General features: G+C 44.9%; 1 protein-coding gene across 2 annotated transcripts in view; it reads left to right on the forward strand.

Moving 5' to 3' along the window:
* The window catches only part of LSAMP (limbic system associated membrane protein), a 981,500-nt gene that overhangs the window by 414,686 nt on the left and 544,173 nt on the right, over positions 1-22,641 (forward strand). For both annotated transcript variants that reach the window (XM_078656723.1, XM_078656724.1), the window contains exon 2: positions 8,978-9,210. In XM_078656723.1, the coding sequence (XP_078512849.1) occupies positions 8,978-9,210 (233 nt within the window). The remainder of the gene's footprint in view (positions 1-8,977; positions 9,211-22,641) is intronic.

Here is a 22,641-nt window from a genome sequence, read left to right on the forward strand (position 1 = left end):
AGAGAGCATGGACATTTACTCCTGACCCTACCCGGATGCTTCCGATGTGGGCACATATTATATACATTTAGAGGGAAACATCCTTTACAACGCAACTTTTATCACGCAGTGCTTTTACATCCCAACTTTTACAACGCAAACCATTACAACGCATTGCGCTGGGGGGAGTTCTAGGATAGGGAATAGATTTAATTTACTATCCAACACCTTCCCTACTATCCACGGGGACTGGAGTTGGAATAGTAAATTAAACTATTCACTATCCAGCACCCAAAAGCGCTATGCGTTGTAATGGGATGCATTGAAAAAGTTGCGATGTAAAAGTATGCGTGGTAAAAGCATGCGTTGTAATGTCATACATCCACATTTAGACACGTCCTGTGCTGGTTCTTCTGGAGTCCTCACAGTTTTGCTTCTTGAGGGTAGGGAAGCCCTGTGTACTTCATGTCACCACAGTCCAATCGTTAGGGTATCAACAATCTTGCAAGCTTACCCCAATGGTCAGTACTTAGTAGTGGGAGTACCTACCTTAAGTCGCTCAGTTGATAGTTTTCACCCTTGACCTCTACGTAATCTGAGGCATCAAGCATAGCCGACCTTCTGATTTGGTACCCACATTTCTAGCTTATTCCTCCAAGATGTCCCCATCACTCAGCATCCATGGCCAGGGAAAGGGGAGGATGCTGTTGTTATCACTGCTCATGCACTGAGACAAACGTAAGTTTACAACACAACGATGATCCGCACGCTCACATGTTCTAGCCCAATGACACCAACATGTACACAATATACAATAAAGAAGCTGTGTGTAGCCTATGCATATATACAGTGACAACCGTGCTCATCTGCAAGTCAACAGTGCAGTACTAACCTTTTACCACCCCATTCCTCCACTCAGGCACAGTACAAAAGCAGAGCTTAATTTGAGCTGGTCATTTCCAGTGCTGGGCACCGGCACTTAATTGTCAACACCAGAGCTTAATACCGTCTGCCACATGATGGTGCTGGTTAGCTAATTTGAAGATGAGCACAGCATCAGTTGTTTATTCATTAAATATATAGTAAAAATGGCTAATACCTACTGCCCGAACCTTTCTTACAGCTTCGTGTGTGGAATAGTCTGAATTCTTAAACTTACAGGAGTGTGATGGTTAGTCAAAACAGAAGTCCTTATCTTAGGCACCTCCCCCTCCGCCTGGGACGACTCGTGGTGGCCAGAGTCCCTTGGAAAAGCACCCATCCCGACAGACCACGCACGGAACCTTGGCGTCATTCTGGACTCCTCACTCTCGATGACCAGACAAGTCAACACCGTTTCATCATCCTGCTTCAACATTCTTCGCATGCTCAAAAAAACATTTCGCTGGATCCCCACCGAAACTAGAAAAGCGGTCACCCACGCACTGGTGACAAGCCGCCTGGACTACGGAAACACCCTATATGCCGGTACCACCGCAAAACTTCAGAAAAAACTCCAACGCATCCAGAACGCATCAGCCAGACTCATACTAGACATCCCGCGTAAAGACCACATTTCTGGTCACCTGAAAAACCTCCACTGGCTCCCCGTCAATAAGAGGATAACATTCCGCCTTCTAACCCACGCACACAAAGCACTTTACGAACTTGGACCCGAATGCCTCAACACACGACTTTCCTTCTACACCCCCTCCCGCCTGCTACGCTCCTCTCACCAAGCCCTTGCTGCTGTACCTCGCATCAACAAAACCACCATGGGAGGATGATCCTTCTCCTACCTGGCGGCAAAAACCTGGAACTTACTCCCCATTCACCTGCGCCTCACTCAGAACCACCTAACATTCAGAAAGCAACTTAAAACCTGGATATTCGACAAGTAATTCCCCACCCTTATCCAAGCGCCTTGAGACCCTATGGGTATGTAGCGTGCTATATAAATCAACTGAATTGAATTGAATTGAAAGTAGTTGTGTTGATAGTGTCATTGGGAACACTGGTAGGGGCAATGTGTGGGGCCAGCTTCAGTGGCCTCTTTCTGAGGGCCGTGACACTTATTTTGTTTACAAATTCAGCACTGCACAAAAGTTACCCATAATGATGTTCAGTAGTCAGATGATGCCTGCACTGGCACGTGCCACACACCAGTGGCAGCTTCTCTCATGCCCATATCAGGGAATTCTGTATATAAAATAACTCGGAGGCACCTGCGCTTGCAACAAGAATGACAATAAACCCCAGGGGCACAGCGTATACAATATTGATTTCCATGCAGAAACAAATGATATACAAACAAATTAATGATGTCCAATTAGAACATGGCAGGCAGACAATACATGCATCAGCCAATCAGCAGGGATTTCCATCACGCACTGCGTCAAGCGAGTTGGAGTGCACTTGCAATAACACGGCTTCTGTTGGTTACCCACCTGCGTCCCGCAATAACCAGGCACCCACTTCTCTGGGCCTGGACAGAAAATACCATTCCTGGGCATGCCTGTAAACGAAGGTGGTTTGGGTTCTCTGTCACTTCCGCTGTTCCTGATTTATATGGAAGAGCGTGGCCACCTTTTAGGCCTTGTGAACAGGGTGAACCATTTATTAGTGCAAAACTGTGCACGCAGAGGAAAAAAACGTGTACGAAAAGGTGCAGAGTGATCTAGGCTGGGAGTGAGATGACACAATGTGGGGAGAACGTGGAGGCAGTGTGTACTTTGAGTGGGGGTTTTCAGGTGGGGTGCACCAGCACTAATTTTTGGGCATCAGGCTTTGGCCCAGTGCAAGAGAGAGAAAAACAAAGAAAGGAGAAAGAAGGAGAGAGAGAAAGAAGGGAAAGCAGTGACAGAGAAAGAAAGCAGAGATGAAAAAGAACCAGCAAGAGAGAGATAAAGAGAAAGGGAGTGCCTGTTGGATGAAAGAGGCATGAGGTGGATTCAAGACTAGGCAGCCATGATTTTCAGCACCCCTGAGACTGGATAGCGTCGTCCAAGGTTTTCTGGGCAAAACTTTAGGCTCGACAATTATTATTTTCTACAAATCAAGTACTGCATGAAGAGAATTCATTTGTGCCATTTTTGTTACCTTTTAATCAAAAGGAAACAAAGTCACAAGTCAGCAGGATTGTAAATGTAGTTAAGTGGGTTAATACAAGCACAGAATATGAGGTCAAAGACTTAACTTATAGAAATTATACATTTTTCTAATGATGCTTATCTCTTAAACCCAGTTGGCCCACTTCCTGTGACTCTCACTCACAGATATATGGGCTCCAACTTTACCCCTGAGCAGACTCTCTCAGCTTGCATCATTCACACCGGTCGAGCACAATCTGATGTAGGGTACGCATCCAGTACACAGCAGTGCTTAATTTGTAAAATTATAAGTGCCAGGGCCCTGACCAGGAGGCCATTGCAGCTTGAACCACCTATTGCAACGGTCTTTGTTGCCAAAACAACTACTAACCATCTGTGTTGCCTGCAAGTGCGACAGTTCAGATAATTCCAGGTCCCCAAATTGAAAGGAATGGCTGGGGAGGCAGATATTGGTCATTTATATTGTATATTATATCCATAAACAACCGTTGTTCTAAATTAGGTGAGCAGCGCCACCATGTGGTAGACTGTCATAAATGTGGTGTTGACAATTAAGTGCCACTGTCGAGCAACCGAAAGCACAGGCTAAAATTAAGCACTGGTGCACAGGCTCGTATCTCATTCTCAACACATGTACGCTACTTTGGCGATAGCCCATTCTATTGGGGCATATGAACATCACTTCCAGTTCCCTTTCAAATGAAACTTTGGGACTCACAGCTAGGCATGTACCACAGCAAGTCAAGGGACCCCCAATACATGCCAATGAATATACTCCCCAATCAGCTAGCTACTGGAACCTGTAGTTGGATCTACGTGGCATCGGAATGAAAATGTTCCTATGATGGATGCCTAGGAGCAGAGACTTGCTGAAATTACTTAATTGCATCAAGCTTTAATCAGTGGCAGCTAGCTGGATATAACCAGGACCCCTGGAATTATGTCAGGGGAGCACCAAATTATGCGGCGTGGTTGACAAAATTGCGTGGCAAGAAAAGGCATATTATACGTCATAATGCAGCACACTTTTATTTTGTTATTTTGTGTTTTTAAACATGGTAATACTGTCTGGTCAAATAGTTCACCTCGTTAGTAACAGTTTAACAACTACATACAGAAAAAAGCAAACAAAAAATGACCAGTTAACCTTTGCAATGGGCCTTCCACTTTGTGCAAACCAACGTTGCCACATTTTTTGTAAATTTTTATCCATTTGAGTTAGAAATACATATTTTTCTGCTAAAATCAGCCGCTTTTTCAGCAGAGGATGATTTTGTGGTAAATAAAGTAAATTTATAACGAAGCCAAAAAAAAAGCATTGGCCGCGGAATCACATAAATCCAGTGGCCCTGGATTTAACCAGAATTACCAAGGAAGGGAGAGTGGGGAAAGCTTGTAGAGTAGCGGTCACATTCAAGGGCAGCAGACAGGAATTGTTCAGCAGGGTTAAGTAAATTATGCGACAAGTTATGCTTCAACTAAGTGTTATCTCTTTCCATAAAAAAAGGTCACCTGAACAATATAGTACATTTCGTATTTGTGATGTTAATGTCGGACTTGAAAATACTTTTTGATTTCAGACACGGACCTTTGAGAGATAATTAACATATTTCTGATCCTTGTAAGGTCTGCATGCCCCGTTGAAATAACTGCTGCTTTGAGAATAATGCCTGCGATGTGAGCACGAGTTTCCGCTGAAAGTGAAACAATAAAAAGCGAAAAAAAGAAGAAATCTATCTACCCTCTTCAACTTGCAGTTAGGCATTTAAAATGTACTTTTCCAGTTGCACACACAAGACACCCACCCACCACACCGTCAAATGGAGATGTTTACACTATTGCGCAAAATCTCTTCTCTTTAAATGATGTCTGATCACAACAAACAACAGCTGAAAGGGAATAGTTAATGTTGGTAAAGTCCCTGGAGCAGCCTTGAGCCCAATGTGCAGCAAATGTAATACATTTTGGTGCATTTAATCTAGATACTTTTTTTAAATTGTAAATTTTGCAGCCAATTATAGATTTTTTGATGAGTGGAGGAAATTAATATTTGCAAAGAAAACAAATAATAACGCTCTTCCAGGGACACTGTAATTATATGATAGGGGGGCTGTGGTGTTTTTTGCCGAATTATAGATTTGCCACATAATGCACCATCTGTTGCATAATCTGTAGATTTAAACAAAGACACATTTAATTTGTAGATCAAATGGTTCAAAAGTTACTAAAACGCAGTAACAGATGATATTGCACAGTGGAATAGCTTTTGTACAGGATGACTGGTCACCTGTTTATTGCTTCTTGCTATATATGGGTTTTAAACTGGTACTAATGAGGTTGAGCCAAAGTCCAAACAGTGTTAACAAGTGTGCAAATGGCAAAATAAGGAAGTAATCTTATTACGAAATGCGCTGCATAATTATGTCAACCCTGCTGCATAATTTGGCCCTCCACTGCTGTATAATTCCAGTGGCCCTGTTTAAAACCCACCCCAGCCGCCGAGCTCACTACGCTTACGAAGCCTGATGCGCATGGCGCACCAGAAATGATGTCACCGTTGACCCATGATGGAACTTCCGGGCGCAGGCATGCAGGCGGGGAAGTACCATCACCCACACCCAACCAATGAATGCGTTCCTCTTTCCTTCCAGGAAGTGCACTTGCCAATCCCACCCTTTCATGGTTGCAAAGGAGGAGCTCAACTTATGTTGAAGGAGGTGCTTGAACAGTGATATATAATGTCTAGAGTAAGCCGCAGTAGGCCAGGGAGACGATATCTAGTGATGTTTTCAGTTGCTGGGTGTGGAACACGGGCACAGGTTCAAATCTTGTCTTTCGCCACCCGAGAAAGTTGTGTGAGGATTTGGGAAGTCCTTTCTCTCTCTTTGCCTTGCTTCTTCTGTTGGCCAGATTTGATTGTGGATTGGACCAAGGTCACTCCTGATGTTCATAATTTTATGAAAAACTGTCTGTGACTTTTTAACTCCCTATTGTTCCCTATAGTTGGAAGTTCTAACTTGCTTCCATATTTCCTAGCCATTCCCCTTGTTCCACAACCCTTTAATTGTAGTATCCAGCCTGTAATATAGGGTGTGCATCTTTTCAGACAAGCTCTTAGCATAAAAGTGTTTGGGCCTCAATCAGTACGGCTGGGTCTTAAATACTCAACAACAACAGAAATGCCAATACTGATCCTTATTCAATCATTCATTCACAACACGATCACACAAACCAATTGCTATGATCCAAAATCTGAATTATTTTATTTTTAAATTGTTTTCAATTTTTGTTCTTTGAATAAAGAAAGGCATGTCAACTACCTTTGAATCGTTGACCATGGGCGTGCCATAATCAAAAGGACAAAGATAACCTTTAAATTTGAATGTCCACGAGCAGCCACGGTTCGCTGATTCTCAGTACAAGGTTATAATGTCAAGATGATTTTTGCAAACACATTTTTTTTTTGAAGAAACAAGTATTGACTTTTCCATTGAAAAAAAATGACCATGCCGTTGCCTGTACTTGTGCACTCATTCAGGCTGAAACCTCCTGATGCCGAAGTAAGGAGAGGAGGGGTGAGACGTTGCCCAAACATCTCAACTGGATCCATTGCTTCCTTCTAAAGTCTGTTGCATCAGCACAGCACCTGACGTCCCTTTTTGTTCATTACCGCCTTCAGTTGTAGACAAGTAGATGCTGGAGGCTGTTTCAGCCTTTCCCCGGGATACAAAGATTCAAAGATTGGTTTTGTTGTTTTTTTAATGAGAAGAGTTGCTGCGTTTGTGCAATATTTACTTCTGGTGTCAGTGAGTTCAGGCTTCAAAGTGGCTGTGCTTTCACCGGAAGACAGGCAGAGACATCAAGGCAGCAGGGTCCTTATTACCGCGGGAGGAGGCTGAGGGACCAGATCTTTGCTTCTGGAGGGAGAAAACTAAGGAAGCAAAGCCCTGCTTCTATGGGGAGAAGACTGTAAGACCAGAGCCCTGCTTCTTGCAATGTTAAAATGCCAGAGCCTGCTTCCAGGGGGAGAATGTTGAAGCACCAGAGCCCTGTTTCTGGAGGAAGAAAGTTAAAGGGCCAGGGCCTTACTTACGTCTAGCGGAAAATGCTGAAATGCCAGACCCCCACTTCCAGAGAGAAGAGGTACCATACCTTTCGCCCTGCTTCTGGTGGGAGAAAGTTCAAGGACCAGAGCCTTGTTTTCTGAGAGAAGAGGTTGCATGCCTAGCGCCCTGCTTCTGGTGGGAGAAAGTTCAAGGACCAGAGCCTTGCTTCCAGAGAGAAGAGGTTGCATGCCTAGCGCCTGCTTCTGGTGGGAGAAAGTTCAAGGACCAAAGCCTTGCTTCCAGAGAGAAGAGGTTGCATGCCTAGCGCCTACTTCTGGTGGGAGAAAGTTCAAGGACCAGAGCCTTGCTTCCAGAGAGAAGAGGTTTCATGCCTAGCGCCTTGCTTCTGGAGGGAGAAAGTTCAAGGACCAGAGCCTTGCTTCCAGAGAGAAGAGGTTGCATGCCCTGCGCCCTGCTTCCGGAAGGAGAAAGTTCAAGGACCAAAGCCTTGCTTCCAGAGGGAAGAGGTTTCATGCCTAGCGCCCTGCTTCTGGAGGGAGAAAGTTCAAGGACCAGAGCCTTGCTTCCAGAGGGAAGAGGTTTCATGCCTAGCGCCCTGCTTCTGGAGGGAGAAAGTTCAAGGACCAGAGCCTTGCTTCTAAAAGGAGAAGATTGAAGGAGGGAAAAGTTTGTATTCCTAGAGCCCTGCTTCTAGAGGGATAAAGTTAAAGGAACAGGATGAGGGGCAATTACCTCATTTCCAGTAGATGGTTGAAGGGTGAGAGGTATTCTTCTAGCGGCATAAGGGTCCACATCCCTGCTTCTTGACGAAGAACATTGAAGTGCCACGGCCCTGTTTCTCGAGGACAAGGGGTGGAAGACCACAAATGTGCTTTAGTGGAGAATCATGAGTGGCTCCCACTGTGCTTCAAGTGGGAGAAAGTTTAAGGGCCACAAACCTGCCTCCATTGGGAGGAGATGAAAGGGCCACAGTCCTGCTTTTATATTTTTAGCAGGAGAAGGTTGAGGACCACACCTCTGCTTTAGGATTAGAAGGTCGAGGGGCCACAGGATGAAGGGTCACCATCGCGGCTCCAGTAGAGAAGGTGGAAGTGAGAGTAAGTTGAAAGGCCATCGACTTGATCATAGTAGGAAGAGGAGATGGAATAACCCCCGCTCTGTTCATATGGTTGTTGTGGGCGAAGGTTTAAGGGCCACTGCTCTGCTTCTACGTGGAGAAGGTTTAAGGGTCACCATCACGCTTTTAGCCTTAGATGGTCAGTAGGTAAAGGGCCACGTCCCTGCTTACAGTGGAAGAGAGATAAAGGTTCCCACCTCTGCTTCCAGTGGAAAAAGACAAAAAGCCAGAACTTTGCTTCTAGTGGGAAAAGATAAAGGGCCACAACCAGAGGACTGGGACGAGGGCACAGATTTCTCAGTGTCACTCTAGCCAAAGACATTCACAGGTGACACATCATTTCTTCTACAGGGTGGTGGGACCACATCCCTGCTTTTAGCAGAGGTCACTCAACTTTTATTCAAGAGCAAGAAGGCTGACGTCTATCAAGAGTAGGGCACAACTGCAACAGTCATTTTCCTAGAAGACCACAGGCACTACATCCTTGATTGTAGTAGGAGTAGGGTAGAGGTGCCACAGTTCTTTTTCTAGTAGAAGAATTGATCACAAGTTAATTTTGCCTTCAAGATGGTGATACAGTGATATTAAAAGGGAAAATGTGACTGTCAGATACTGCCATGATTTTACTTGTGTATAGTTTGATAACGCACTCGCTGTTTGATGCTCAAAGTCTGAACCCACCTTTGGTGTCTGGCGCTTAATCAAACTCTTTTCCTTCTCTCTAGGTGCTACGTGGAAGACGTCAACTCTAAGGTAGCTTGGCTGAACCGCTCAGGCATCATCTTTGCTGGGCAGGACAAGTGGTCCCAAGATCCCCGGGTGGAGCTGGAGAGGCAAACCCCTCTGGAATACAGCCTGAGGATCCAGAAGGTGGACACCCTGGACGAGGGTCCCTACACCTGCTCCGTGCAGACGCAACAGCACCCCAAAACCTCACAGGTTCATCTGATCGTGCAAGGTAAGACACAAGGAATGCAACTGCAGACCAAGGGATGTCATATTAATGTCCTGCCCAGGAGGGTTGTTTCAACCCATTTGTACACATCACCGGCAAACTCATCCATATTCAACACAGCAACTTACAAGAACTTATAAAAGTAGTGTTGTGCTTTGCATTGTATACAAGTTACAAATAATAAACATACCAGATTCTGTGAGGCCATTTGAATCCCCAACAGATGACCTGTAATTCAGAGAGGGCAGCCTGGTCCATGCAATGTAGGCTGCAGGATGAGAGGGTTACGTCCTTATCTTCTTTCACTCCTGAGTGGATGCCTTTGAGGGCTCGCCGTGGTGGTTCTGTCACGAGCTTGAATTGTATTCATTCACAGTCGAGCCCATTCTTTCAGATCCCATGGATCCTACGTTATGAGCATTGAAGCCTGCCTTTATTTATCGTTATGTATGTAATAGTGGCTGTAAGCCTAGCTGGGAAGCAGTGGAATGTTGGTCAGCAGGCGCGAGCCCAAGAGTACGAGTTAGAATGTTTATTATATGGCCGCCAACAGGGGAGTATTGCTTTGTGGGAGGAAAATGTCCCTATAGAGATGATTCTTCAACTTGCATTTGAATTGGAGTGGGTGGATGTAGGTCTGAAGATGATGGAGATGTTGTTCTAAAGAGATGCCCCCCAGCTGCTGCCCTCTGTCGAGCACTCTCATCCACCAGTCAAATATTAACCCGTCCTTCACATAAGTGCGAAGTCTCGCCAAAAACAGTGCCCCTTACCTAGTTTTCATCTCAAGAGGGATCTTCAAAGCATCTGCCAGGCTTGAAACGTGGACATCTCTCACAGCTATGGATCACTCCCATGTTGAAGGAGTTCTGGGTCAGCCTGGAGTTGGTACTCAGATGTCAAGGGTACTTTCTGCCACATTTGTTGACTTGCTGGTGGCCACTTCCTAAAATGCATTCTATATGATGAGGACAAGTTTGGTGCCCATTACTGAAAGTTTAGGCAGCCAGCGGAGGGGTGTAGGGACAGACTCACCAGGCTCTGCAAGTGAGGACACACAGATTGAGAAGCACAAAGCAACAAAAGACAAACAAATCTAGGTTTATTGTGTAGCACAACATTTACAAATAAAAATCATGCCAAGCTCTGTCACTCCTGCTGATGCCCGTTTGTAGAGCACAGAGTCCATCTCTTGCATTGATTGGTTACCAAACTCTTATGTCCTCTTCTGCATTGCAGACATTTTGTAATTATGTTTCTTGGCTTGATTTAATATTGCCTTTTTCATAGCCCAGTAGTGCATCCTGTTGCAGCTCATCTCATTTGCACCTGCCACGGCTTGACTTTTACGGCCTAGACTCTTGTTCATGCTGTGATGCATGCTGTGGCAGTTCATCCCCAGTACACATACCACATTGTGATACTTAACACCTGGATTTCTCCTCCTACGGCTTGGCACGGTGTTATTGGTTGGATCTGACTAGGGGTTCTAGTAGAGAGTCCTCTTTGTGTAGATAAACTACTACATGACCGCTAATCTCTGGATTAGGCAACACCCTGCAAATATGAGGGTGAGTCTAGAATCTGGTGGACTCGTGTCCTGAGAAAAATGCTGACCAGACCTATCCCTAACCAATTGAGGGGCCACCAATGTCCTATAGGCCCCCACCAAGTGCAAAAAGTCAAAAGGTGCCCTCATTTGTGCACGAGCACACACACACTCACAGACATGCACTTGCACACACGCATGGGCAAGTATACACACACATATACATACACCCAACCCATCCCCTGCCAAGCGTCACACTGCTCAAGTTGCAGACTTGCCAGCTAAAAGTCCCAAGTCTTCTGCGATCCTCCATAAATGGCCATAAATGGCTTACAGGCCATCTTGGAAGGGCAGTTCACCATGCACTCCCCAAAAGACAAACAAATACCATTTTCTTTTTGGAAACTTACTTAAAATGAAAAAAGAAAGGGCTAATTATTTCCAACTGGAAAACCGTAGAAGAATCATTTGTTTCATGTCCTTGAGGATTCAAGAAGTGCGGCCAATCCAGTTATTTCGGAGCTGGTGCTCAGGACGTCTTTTCATAAATTCCTGGCTGTCCATATTTGCACTGCTCATCACTACCCATCTTGTCATCTCTTGTGGGGGGGAAGGTTGAAATCAGGCAAAAGCCTTTCTTGCCAAAGATCTGGGAGACTGCCCTGGCGCAGGTTCATTCATTTAGGCCTCATCAGTAGCCCGTGGAGTTCTGGTGACATTGCCTATTTATGTCTTCTCTCTTTGCCAGCATGATAGCACCAAAGGGAATATGCAAAATCTGAGGAAGCAGGGGGCAGGAGGCTCACCTAGGTAAGCTTTTCAGTACCACCCACAAAGTGGGACATAGAGCCTCACTTTATGGTAGGGGGCCTGGCCGCTGAAAGGATGATGTGGCGGAAAAGGTACCTAGACCATACGAGCTACACCCAGACTGTCTAATTTAAAGTTGTCTGCTGTCTGTGGAGTCAATTTCCCCCTACAACTGCTCTCGTGAACATTGCAAAAGGTGTCTCCTCTGTAATATGGTCTGTCTGGCCAGGTCTGCGTAACCATGGAGACATGGTGAATTATTGTCACGTCAACATGTCCCGCATAGTTGTGCTATGTCTGAGGACAGACATCCAATGCACGAAGTCAGTCTTCCCAAATAACATAACTAATTCTACCTACCCGCTGGGAGTTTTTTTAAAAAGCGCTGTGGATGTTTCGGTACAGTTTGTGTTTGGGATCGCCATGGCGATCACGGACTAAATGGATGCCATTCCCACTGAAGTAGAGTCCAACGAAACAGTGTTTTAGTGTCAGAAATACTGCATTGTCCAGGGAAAGGTAGATATTGTGCCCTTGTTAATAAATGTCACTGCTTCCTTGCAAAGAACCATGAATGCTGTGCCTCTCTGGACAATGCAGGGGCTACATCGCTAACTCCCCCCCCATGACTGCCCCAGCTCCTCCTCTCCATCGCCCCACCCCAACTTTCCTCGAATGCTGCCTTAAGTAAGCTGCAGGAAGTTTGCTAAGTTTTTCTAGAAAAAAGTTGCATCACTTATCTTGAAAAATGAAGGAAAGTTTTTTTCAGTCCATGTTCAGAAAATCAAAAAAGATATTTATTTGTTTGAAAAATGGACAAGTCCTGCCTATTTCGTACTTTCCAGAAGTACAATGCAAAATGTATCCACAGGGAGTGCCCCCAAACTGACAACAGGTTGTGTACATTGAGTCCTAAAGAACGTAATCCACTAAATTCTTCAGCACATCTATTTAAAATGCTTCAAGATCTCTTTCGGTCTTTCCAGAAATGTTTACATCTTATCCTTCTTCTAAAATCGATACACTTTTTTGGGAATGAAAAATTGGATCTTTTTATTTGACCGGGCTCCCAGTCTATTAACATAGCTCCTCTATGAAGTCATCTTCCAGATGTGTTCTCTTCACCTCTGGTTTATTTGGCACATGGCTTGCATTACTTTTCCATAGGACGGAGTTGTGTTTTGCACATTCTGGGCTGGGCACACATGGGGTTATTGGGACAATACAGACAATGACTATCCAGAAGAAAATGACGTGGTTCGTGAAGAGACTTAAGTTAAGGTTGGAAAAGAGTATTTTGTGGAGGACAGGATCCGAAGAAGTTGGTGATGTGAAGAGGAATATTTTTCACCAAGATTCATGGACAGTCCATTTAAACTATTAGGAGGGGAGTGCAGGGAGAGGAGACAAGGCTGATGAAGATTGTGGTTTGCGGAAGCTTGCAAAAGGAAGAGAAAGCAATATGTTTTTTATGGTAAGGAAAAATGTGAATTGGGAAAGTGTACAGCATGATCTTCAGTTGAGGTGGACAGGTGTGGTAATCAGGGTTCAGTGTAATCAGCGGTTTAATCAAAGTCAAGGCTTGGGACAAGGTCAGGAACAAGGCTTAGAGAAAGATTCAAAATGTGTTGATTTAGTCTGTGTTTCAACAATTGGCTTTTCCCTTAAACAAAAGTTTACCGACATGGATACCAGCCAAACACTAGGAATGTGTGCATACTTTTGTGAGCTTGCATCTGTCCCTTGAAATACTGCCACCAGAGTCATAACATAGGAATACACCCAATAATCCTATTGCCCCTTTACATAGAAATACATCCCTCCCCCTACTGACTCCTAACCTAAAAACAAATCCATTCACACTATTGACTCCTAAAATAGAAACACACCCATTCAGCCTAATGTGTCCTAACATAGAAACACACCCATTCACTCTACTGAATCTTTACATAGATGCATATCCATTCACCCTACTGACTTCTAACATAGAAACACATCCATTCACCCTACTGACTCCTAACATAGACAGCATGGTCATGGACAGCATTTCATTACAATCTCTAAGGCATGTTCAACTTTAAGGTAGTCCTTATTTCCAGGAGTGTTCCACTTCACAGCTCCAAGGCTCTTAGAGGGAGTGCCAAGGGTGAGAATGGAGCAGACTTATTGTTATTAGGTTCTGTTTGCTATTTCATTCTAGCCAGGGTCAGACTGGCCTATAGGACAACAGGTTGGCCGGTTGTTATTGTAGATTTCCCTGATATTACCACAAGCACTACCTGCAGCAAACACAAATGCATGCAGTCTCTCATACCTTGCAAAATACCCGTACAAGTTGTGTTTACAAGTTCAAAATGACCCTGATTTGCAAACGCAGGACACTTTTTTAGCTATCTAGTTTGTTAATGGGGGCCTCTATTATTTTGGTGCCCTATTTTTGTCCCACAACGACCCTGGTTCCAGTGGTTATGTAAAATTTTCTTTCAGGTGTCATCTAAAAGAGAGCCCTCTCCCTTTCCCACCCCCACTGCCTAAAAGGATGTTTACTGATTCATCTAATTTGTTTTTGCTGTTCTGAAGTGACTTTAGGACATGTTTCTGGGGATAAGATTTGTGTTGTCAGGGTATCGGCTCGTTAGGTCTCATAGAATTTTTATTCCAAAAAAAGGGCCAGGTGACGTGTATTGGCATGCATGCTTTGCTGATATGTACCTTCAGAAAATGATGAGGGCGCTGACAATTGTAACCGGTAATTACCATGTACGGTACACTCCTCACAATTTATGATTTTGGTCCTCACAATAAAGGGTTTGTTCAGGGGTTGGAATTTTCCAATCCTCTTGTAATCAGGCCCTCAGATATTAATGTGCCATGCTGCTAGGCTCATAGTTCAGTGGGACAGTGTGGTTTGTTTACACTGCACCCTACCCCCAAAAAATACTTCCTACATAATGTCACTTGCTTGTCCAGCCTCGGGGCTCCACACTGTACAACACCAACCTTTCATGATATGCACTAGCACTACAGGCGTGCAAGGCCCTTTCAAGCACAGCCATCCTCAGTGGATCAACAACAACAGGCAGAGATGTCGCTGTGAGCCGGCATTTCTGACCCCCAGGGTTGGATTGGTAAAGCGGGCACTCGGGCAATATCCGAGGGACCGGTATCCAAGCTCCGGCTTTGGGCTACTTTTTTGCATAGCCTGGGAGGGGGGCACGATTTGGGCAGTGTTTGTGTTGTTCGGATGCCGCCAGTGGCCCAGTGGGTGCCTGAGTGGCCTTCCTGTTGGCAGATGGTCATCCATTACCTCCCTTTTATTGACAGGCAGAGGTGTCACTCCCTTTCTCTCGCTGGGCCGGCCCATTAATGTATGCATATCGAGCGGGGGCAGGGGGCCTGAGCAAAAGTGGCCTCACTTGTTTTCAGGTGTGTTTCACCAGTGTGAACTAATCCATGCATTTTTTTTTATCTAAGTAAAGTTGAGAAAACATGCCTCTGTCAGAGACCCTCTTCTTTTTTTATAAAACTTGAACAAAGCAGTGTTTTGCGGAAAGGCAATCTGCAAAACTGGGCCACTTTTATAAGCGTTCCAGGGCCGATTTTTTTTATCTCAATCCAACCCTGCTGACCCCTTCCAGCCAGCCCTACAAAGGCTTAGCCGAGGCTCCTGCACCCTGCTCTGTTGCATACATGCCAATCAACCCGATTCAAGTGGGAGATTCCCGGTTTTTAAAACAAAAAGGGTTATACTTTGTCTCCTGTCTGAGATTGCCTCTGATTCAACAGAAGCCAATGGGGGTAACACATTCTCTCAAAGATGTTTTTTAAATCTCCCACGTTCCTCTTGTAAAAGGTTGGCATGGATGCTGTTAGCACCCATCTCTGGTGGGCGGATGATGGGGGGCAGAGGGGGCGCGCGGCCACCACTTTACTCTCTATGCACCAGTAAAAACCTTGACCTCTCGGCTGAAACTGCCAAGAAAGCCGCCAATTAGCGCCAATCTGCGGAACCTTTTCCCGCCACCGTCCGCCGCAGTGGCCGCGTGCCGGGCGGCGCAGGCAACGGAGCCCTGCATTTAATATTCCACATTTTAGCTCCATTTCCTTTTAATAAACACAAATATGCAGGATAATGAACATGCGGGGAGTTCGGCGAAGCGCCGGGGCCAGAAGTGAGCTCAGTGGGCCGGCCCGGGTTAGATTCAGACAGGATCAGACTGGGTAGATCGTACCGAGCGAGGTTGCTAAGTAAATATTTAGATATATGACTGTCTGGCGAGGCTGTGTGGGGGGGGGGGGGCTCCTGAGAATGCAGAAGCAGGTAGGGTTTTTTGGAGTTGTCTCCTACGCGCAGAGGCGCACCTAGAGTCAAATTTCAGGGGGGCGAAGAAAAAATTTCGGGGGGGGGGGGGGGGGATGATTCTTCAAGCAAAAGGCAGAGTGGAGCTGCAGGGGCCCTAGAAAGGGGTGAAAACCATCAAAGCCTCATGAACAAGCAAAAGGTCTTTAAAAGAACTGTGAAGTACTCGGGTGCGGCTGTGTGTGTGCCCGGGAAGCTGTCTCATCCCGGGCTGCCACACACGACGGAGGGGGGGCTGAAGCCCCTTGAGTCCAATGGGCGTTGCGTGTCAGCCTACACGCTACCCAGATACCGCACTGGGTGAGGCGCCTAGGTTAGGGTCACACTTCTACAATGCGAGTTGCAGGCAACAGCCTGTGTCATCATATGGAAAGCACAGGGCTCCGCCGGGGATGCAGCTCAGAGTTTGTTCTTCACGGGGCTGAGGTAGCCCAATCTGGTGTGTAGATGTAAGGATAATAAAGGCAAGTACATAGTCGGAGGTGCGTCACTATCAGGTATGAGTGAAATGGGGCAAACAGGGAAATTGTATTAAAACAATAACTCTACAGCCCACTTACTGGCATCTGCAGAGTCTGCGACATTGTTTGAGTTAACAGCACTTACTCTGCCAACAAGCATTTGCAATGCAATAGGTCTCGCACTTGCGAGAGTTTAAGCTATTGGCATTGTAAATGACATTGCCTTTAATTTATCTGTTTTGATAATTAACACATAAATAAAAGGCATTGTCATTTACAATGCCAATAGCTCAAACTCTTGTAAATGCCAGAACTATTGCCCGAGGTTTTTCATTCCACTTAAAGCCCTGGTGTCCACCCAGCAAACCAATGCAAAGTCTGTTTTGCAAATGTCACAGTACTGTGAACCAGTGTACGCCTAATATGCTTCATTGAGCTAGAAAGTCCTTTTAACGTCTTGAAGGTTTTTTTGTTTTTTTTTTTGCCCAGGAGAAATATTTCTCTAATTCAGCCTTAAAATAATGCGTACAAAAGAGCAGGGTGAGGTTTCGGGCAATTCTGCACAGGTGGAGGCAGGTGTGTGCTTCTGCCTGTGACGCACCTTGTTAATTACTATATTCCATTTCTTTCCGTCCTTACAACACACTAAAAATACATAAAAGGAACACTGGGTGAAAAAAAAAGATTTACATGAATTAAATTCCGGATACAATTGAAGAAATGTCAAAAAAGAATGATACCTTCCTAATGCAAAAACCTGACCTGTACATGTGCCGCTTCAAGTGATGGACATATCTGCCTCGAATCCCTCCAACACCCAGCCTCTCCACATGAGTCACATCGGTACTTATCATCGCCCTTTATTAGCGACACTGAATTATTGACGAAGATCACAGGCTCTCTGAGGCATGGCAACGATGCCTTTGTGAACCCTGAGCTGGAAGGTCTTTTCTGCCCGCTCCTACCAAGAGGCTGGATGAGGGTGCCGGCGTCACCCAGCACCCTTCTCCCACCCTCCTATTCATGGGGCTAATTAGAATCTGGGGAATAATGAGGGCTACTCCTGCGCTCTTTCCGTGGCCCTGCTAAGGTGCGGCGTTATTATGTCATGAACCCCCGCAGTGTTTAACAACAAAGTGTATTTACAGTCTGGGTTTGTGCAAATATAATCTCTCCTCCAATCAGTGTGTGCCACTGTCGGCGAGATGAGTGCCTCCGTGGTGCCAGCTGAGATGCCACTAACAACCATTGACAAAGCCAATAGTCCTGACTTGCAGGTATGATGTTATGTGTTGTATCATATATCTGGATGCAATGACAGAAACACCGAAATACAATTTGGGCGGCACACTATGCTAAGCACGGATTCTTAGCAGACGTGTTTATAAGCCACGCCCTTAATTACATTGGCCACGCCCCTTTGAGAGGCCCTGCAGTTTTTTCATCCCACTTACAGGCCTGATACAAATACTATAATACAACACTGCGCTCTGCTTCCCCACTGGCTCTTGTTTCCACCGTGTCAGACATGAGGCCAGGGCAAAAAAGAAGGGAAGGAGGAAATAGTTCAGCAAAGGGGGGAGTTCAGAGAAAACACGTCAGAAAAGGTTAAATGAGGGAGAAAAGTGACAGAGTTGGGACTCGAGGGGGACAGAAATGCTGAGAGTGACTTGGGGAGCATAGGACCTGGGGCCAGGTGAGAACGTGTAATGAGGCACTGAGCCACCCGGAGGATGGCAGAGGGAGACCTGTACAGTGACCGTCACTCAGAGGAGAAGATGTGTGTGTGGGTGCGGGAATGTGTGGGTGGGATAAAAGTGGAAACAGGGCTCTGCTGGAGGGCCTTCAAAGTTTGGGAATGTGCGCTTCCCAGCCGCTTCCTTCGCCCCCGCCACATCGCCCCGGTACATCTGCCGTCTCAGCCTTGCAGAGCCTCCCGTATGGATGTGACCCTTCCTTAGTGGGGGTTGTTGTGTTGCTGAGGCTCCTGAGCCGTCATAGAGAGCAGCGCTTCGGGCCTGCACAGCAAGGCAGGTGGGGGGGGGGGGGAGAAGTGGCGCTTTGTGTAAAGTAGGAACCAAGTCAGAGCATTTACTGCACTTTAACCAGCCTACCTTTCAAAATAGAAGCTATTGTCGCAGTTATATTTATTTCATTTGCAAAAGCATTTCTTTATATACAGCCATCCAATGCATTCACTTGCTTTTGGAGGCCTGTTTGAGGCTGTATTCTGAAGAATAAATTAGGGAGTTGGTGCCTCACACAAGCAGTGACTCTGTGAAGGGGAGGAGATCACGGAGGAGAGGGAGGGAAAGTGAAAGCGTGCCATGCGCGCGTTGTCCTGATTATGCCACATGCTGTGAGACAGGAGATGTGCACACGTACGGAGTGCACATCTCTTGTCTGTACGCGTGCACATCTCCTGTACCCTTCTGACGAAAAACCGACGATAATCGATCTCGCCAAGGCGAGCAGTGCAAACGCTGCATCGCTAGGCGAGACCTAAAAACCAATACGTGCTTGAGCAACAGATTTTGTTAGGAGCCAAGGCGGCCTAGTTTTAATTCCACCTCATACACCTCTTTTTCACCACCATACACCTCCCCTTTCTTCATGTCACTCTTGCAGGTTCTCTTCATCGTCCCTACTTTCGTAACTTGTTACAGTTTTCCTGTCTTTTTCTTTCTCCCTTTTCTAACTGCCTCTCTCTTGTTCTGAGACAAAATCTGTTGATAAAAAAACCATACTAGTTTCCAAAAACTGTTGCTGGTGCCCCCCACCTACAACCACTGGCACAAATTAAGCATTGAGTAGACGTTCTGAACAAAGTATGTAGATCAGGAGTGATACAAAAATAATCTTTTGTGGAAGAGCTTGGCCTAGAAGAATTCACACTTGAAAAATATTCTACAGAAACATTCCGGGGCTCAATGTAGGGTTAGTGCTATGGACATACTGTGAGTGTTCTTTTATTTCAACTTAGAATATACTGAATTCTATACATATTCTACATAACATATATTGCGATAAATTGTATGAAAAAGATATTCCATTCTATGTATTTAGCACTTTATGGCAGCTCAACAGGAAAATGTCTTGGGTTGCAAATATTCATTTTAGACAAGTTCTATAAATAAAGCACTGGAGATGCATAAAAATGTCCATACAGGAAGGTACAACAATTTAATTGACGGCACACATTACCCAAACAGGTAGCCTTCAGTGACCAACTAATGTTAGCGTTGACAGCCAACTCAGTGGCGGCGTCCGTAGTCGTGCTGTGTTGCATATCCCGAGGAATTCTAGAGGCAAAAGGGTCTGTCTCATTGCAGCTGTTAAGTACCTTTTCTGGCTCATGGCCATGTTCATGTCCAGGTTCAGATAGCCACCCACTGGGCTCTCTTTACATAGCTCTTCTTAATCAACAGGTAAATTTAACCTGAAAGCAAATTCGACGTTCTTCTTTCTTTACGCGTCAGTGATTCAGGAAGAGATATTTTTCTCAATGGTCACATTGGCAAAAAATGCCATTTCATATGCCCACCCTTTCAGAAACACTTTCTAGACCTGTCTACTCAAACATTCCATTGTCACACTAACACAATTTACTCACAGAGTCAAACCCTTGGCTCTCTTGGCAAAGTGCATTGAGGTCGATGCGATGAGTGTGTGTGGTGGTGGTGTAATCTGACATTTACTAGAAATTTGTTAACCTCTAATGATATGCGTCAAGTCAAATGGTCTAAGATAGTGGAAAAGGCAAAAAACGAGTAGCATTTAGGAAGAGAGGAAACTATATAAGATAGAGCAGGATCGTGCTAAAAAGGATTGGGATGAAAATAGATGGCAAGATCTCAAATTGGCGTGCTCAAGGAACAACCTTCAGTATTTCTGGCAATTATTAAAATGGGGTGGGGGGTGAAATCCCCACCTCCGCAAAAACCATGTAACCCTGGATGCTTGGGTAGAACAATTTGCAAAACAATATGCCAGCAAAGACAAACAAGAATGCAAGCCCTTTGTCATCCCTTCACATACAATTGAACTGGTTTTTGACCTAGTAGATGTGGGAGCTGCCCTTAGTGCATTCACAGGGGAGAGCCCCCGGTCCTGACAGCATTCTGGCTGATGTATTCTTGCACAATAATGACAAGTGGGCCAGGTATATAATGTTGTTAGCAAATGCCATAGCCTAAGGTGCTCCCATTTCCGAATCCTGGAGGGGCGCAGGGATTATACCTTTAAATAAAATGTGTGATAGATCCCTGCCAGGAAATTATAGGCCTACAAGCCTAATAGATTCAATCCAAAAAGTGGTAGCCCGACTAGTCCTGGCAAAGATCCAGGAGTGGAACACAACCAATGATATCCTTACCCCCTTTCAGGCGGGCTTCCGAGCTCACGTCAGTACAATAGATCAAGCTTTTCGCTTTTTAGGAGACAGCAGCATGCGCGCTGCTTTCATAGATCTCAAGTCAGCTTTTGACTTAGTCTCACGAAAATAGCTATGGTTGATTCTTCATGAGCAGGGAATGTCCACAGACCTGTTGTCCCTAATTGTTAGATTGCACAAGAACAACCTTGCACAAATTCGATGAGGCATACAGGGTAACGTTATCGATCCCTTCCCAGTAGAAAAGGGAGTACGCCAAGGTTGTATAATGGCCCAACACTATTTTCCCTGTTTATAAATGGTGCTTCTCAATTCTTAGCCACACTCCTAACAGATGCACCGGTTCTAACAGGTACAAAGATCCTGGTCCTAATATTTGCAGACGATACGCTCATCAATTCAAAAACTCTTAGTGGTCTGCTGCGTACACTCTACCGGTTTGAAGATTTCTGCAATTCACGAGGGCAAGAAATCAACACAACTTAAACAAAATGTATGGCCTTTAATCAGCATAGTTCATTTAGGGGAACAATTAACCTAGACAGAAAGCCCTTGGAACAGGTTGATGCATTTACATACCTAGGAATTATATTAAAAAACGAAAATGAGCTCAAGGCCCCACATTGAAATTATGGCATTGGAACATTGCTAATTAGCAGGTGCATTATACAATGAATTTAAAACATCTTTGACGAAGCAAGTTAGTCCGGTATTGCAGATCTACATCTCAAAAGCGGTGAGCTCGGTCCTATATGGGTCTAAATTATGGGGTTTTGAGAAAATGACACCGCTTGCCACAGCAGAGTACAGGTTTTTCAGAGTGATTACTAGCTTACCACAAAGTACTCCTGTGACACCTATGCTTAATGATCGAGGAAGAAGATCGTTGGTAGATATAGCAAGACTACGCCCTATTTTATATTGGCGTAGAATATTGTCCACCGCTGAGTTGGCCAATTATGATGATGACCTAAGGGATGTCACCGAGGCTGACCGCTCACATAAAATAGGCTGACTACATGACATCAAGGGTGTTCTGACTAAAATGGGAATGCAGTGTCTATGGGAAAACCCACACAGCACTCAGTTACCCACCAAAAATAGAATGAAAGCATGTTATTGGGAAATGGTCGGGCAAAACAAGTGAGAGTACCACACTGACAGGGAGATTCTTAGAATTTAAACCTTGCCCACGGTTTGAGCTCTACTGGGATACAATTTTGAAGCCCCTCGATCAGAAATTATATTTTGAATTCCGAGTGGGCTCTCTTCCACTAAAATCTTTACATCTAAATATTCTTTATCTGATGACAATAAATGGCGCAACTGTGTAGACCACATTGAAACTTATGCCCATGTGTTATTCGTTTGTCGAGCCTATGTGGGCCCACGTGGGAAATGGCTATTACAGACTTGCAAGAACCTAGATACCAGATTTTGCAATGTTGCTTTGAGAATGCTGTGTACAAATTGTTCTCTTCAATATGCTATTCCTGTAACTAAGTTTTTAAGATAGATGTGGATCATAAGATCAAAATTGCCGTGCTCCCTAGTGAAACAGTAAGGAAGTGACACTGGAATCCCATTGGAACCAACATGTTGGACTGAGCTATATTGAAGATGGTGTCCTGTCCAATTACGTGGAGCTAGTGTATCACTTCTATGTATTTGTCCCTGTCCGAGATCTTACGGTTTTTATCTTTATATATTTGTATTTTATATTGTACTGTCCTTATGACGTACTTTGTTCCATTGAACTGTGATGTGCTGACACTCCATTCTTATCTGTTAATGTATGAATAATGTTTTATTGTTTTATTCCATATATTTAAATTTTTATATAAAGCAGTGTTTTTATGAC

Source organism: Lissotriton helveticus, chromosome 8, assembly GCF_964261635.1.
Source record: "Lissotriton helveticus chromosome 8, aLisHel1.1, whole genome shotgun sequence".
Taxonomy (NCBI): domain Eukaryota; kingdom Metazoa; phylum Chordata; class Amphibia; order Caudata; family Salamandridae; genus Lissotriton; species Lissotriton helveticus.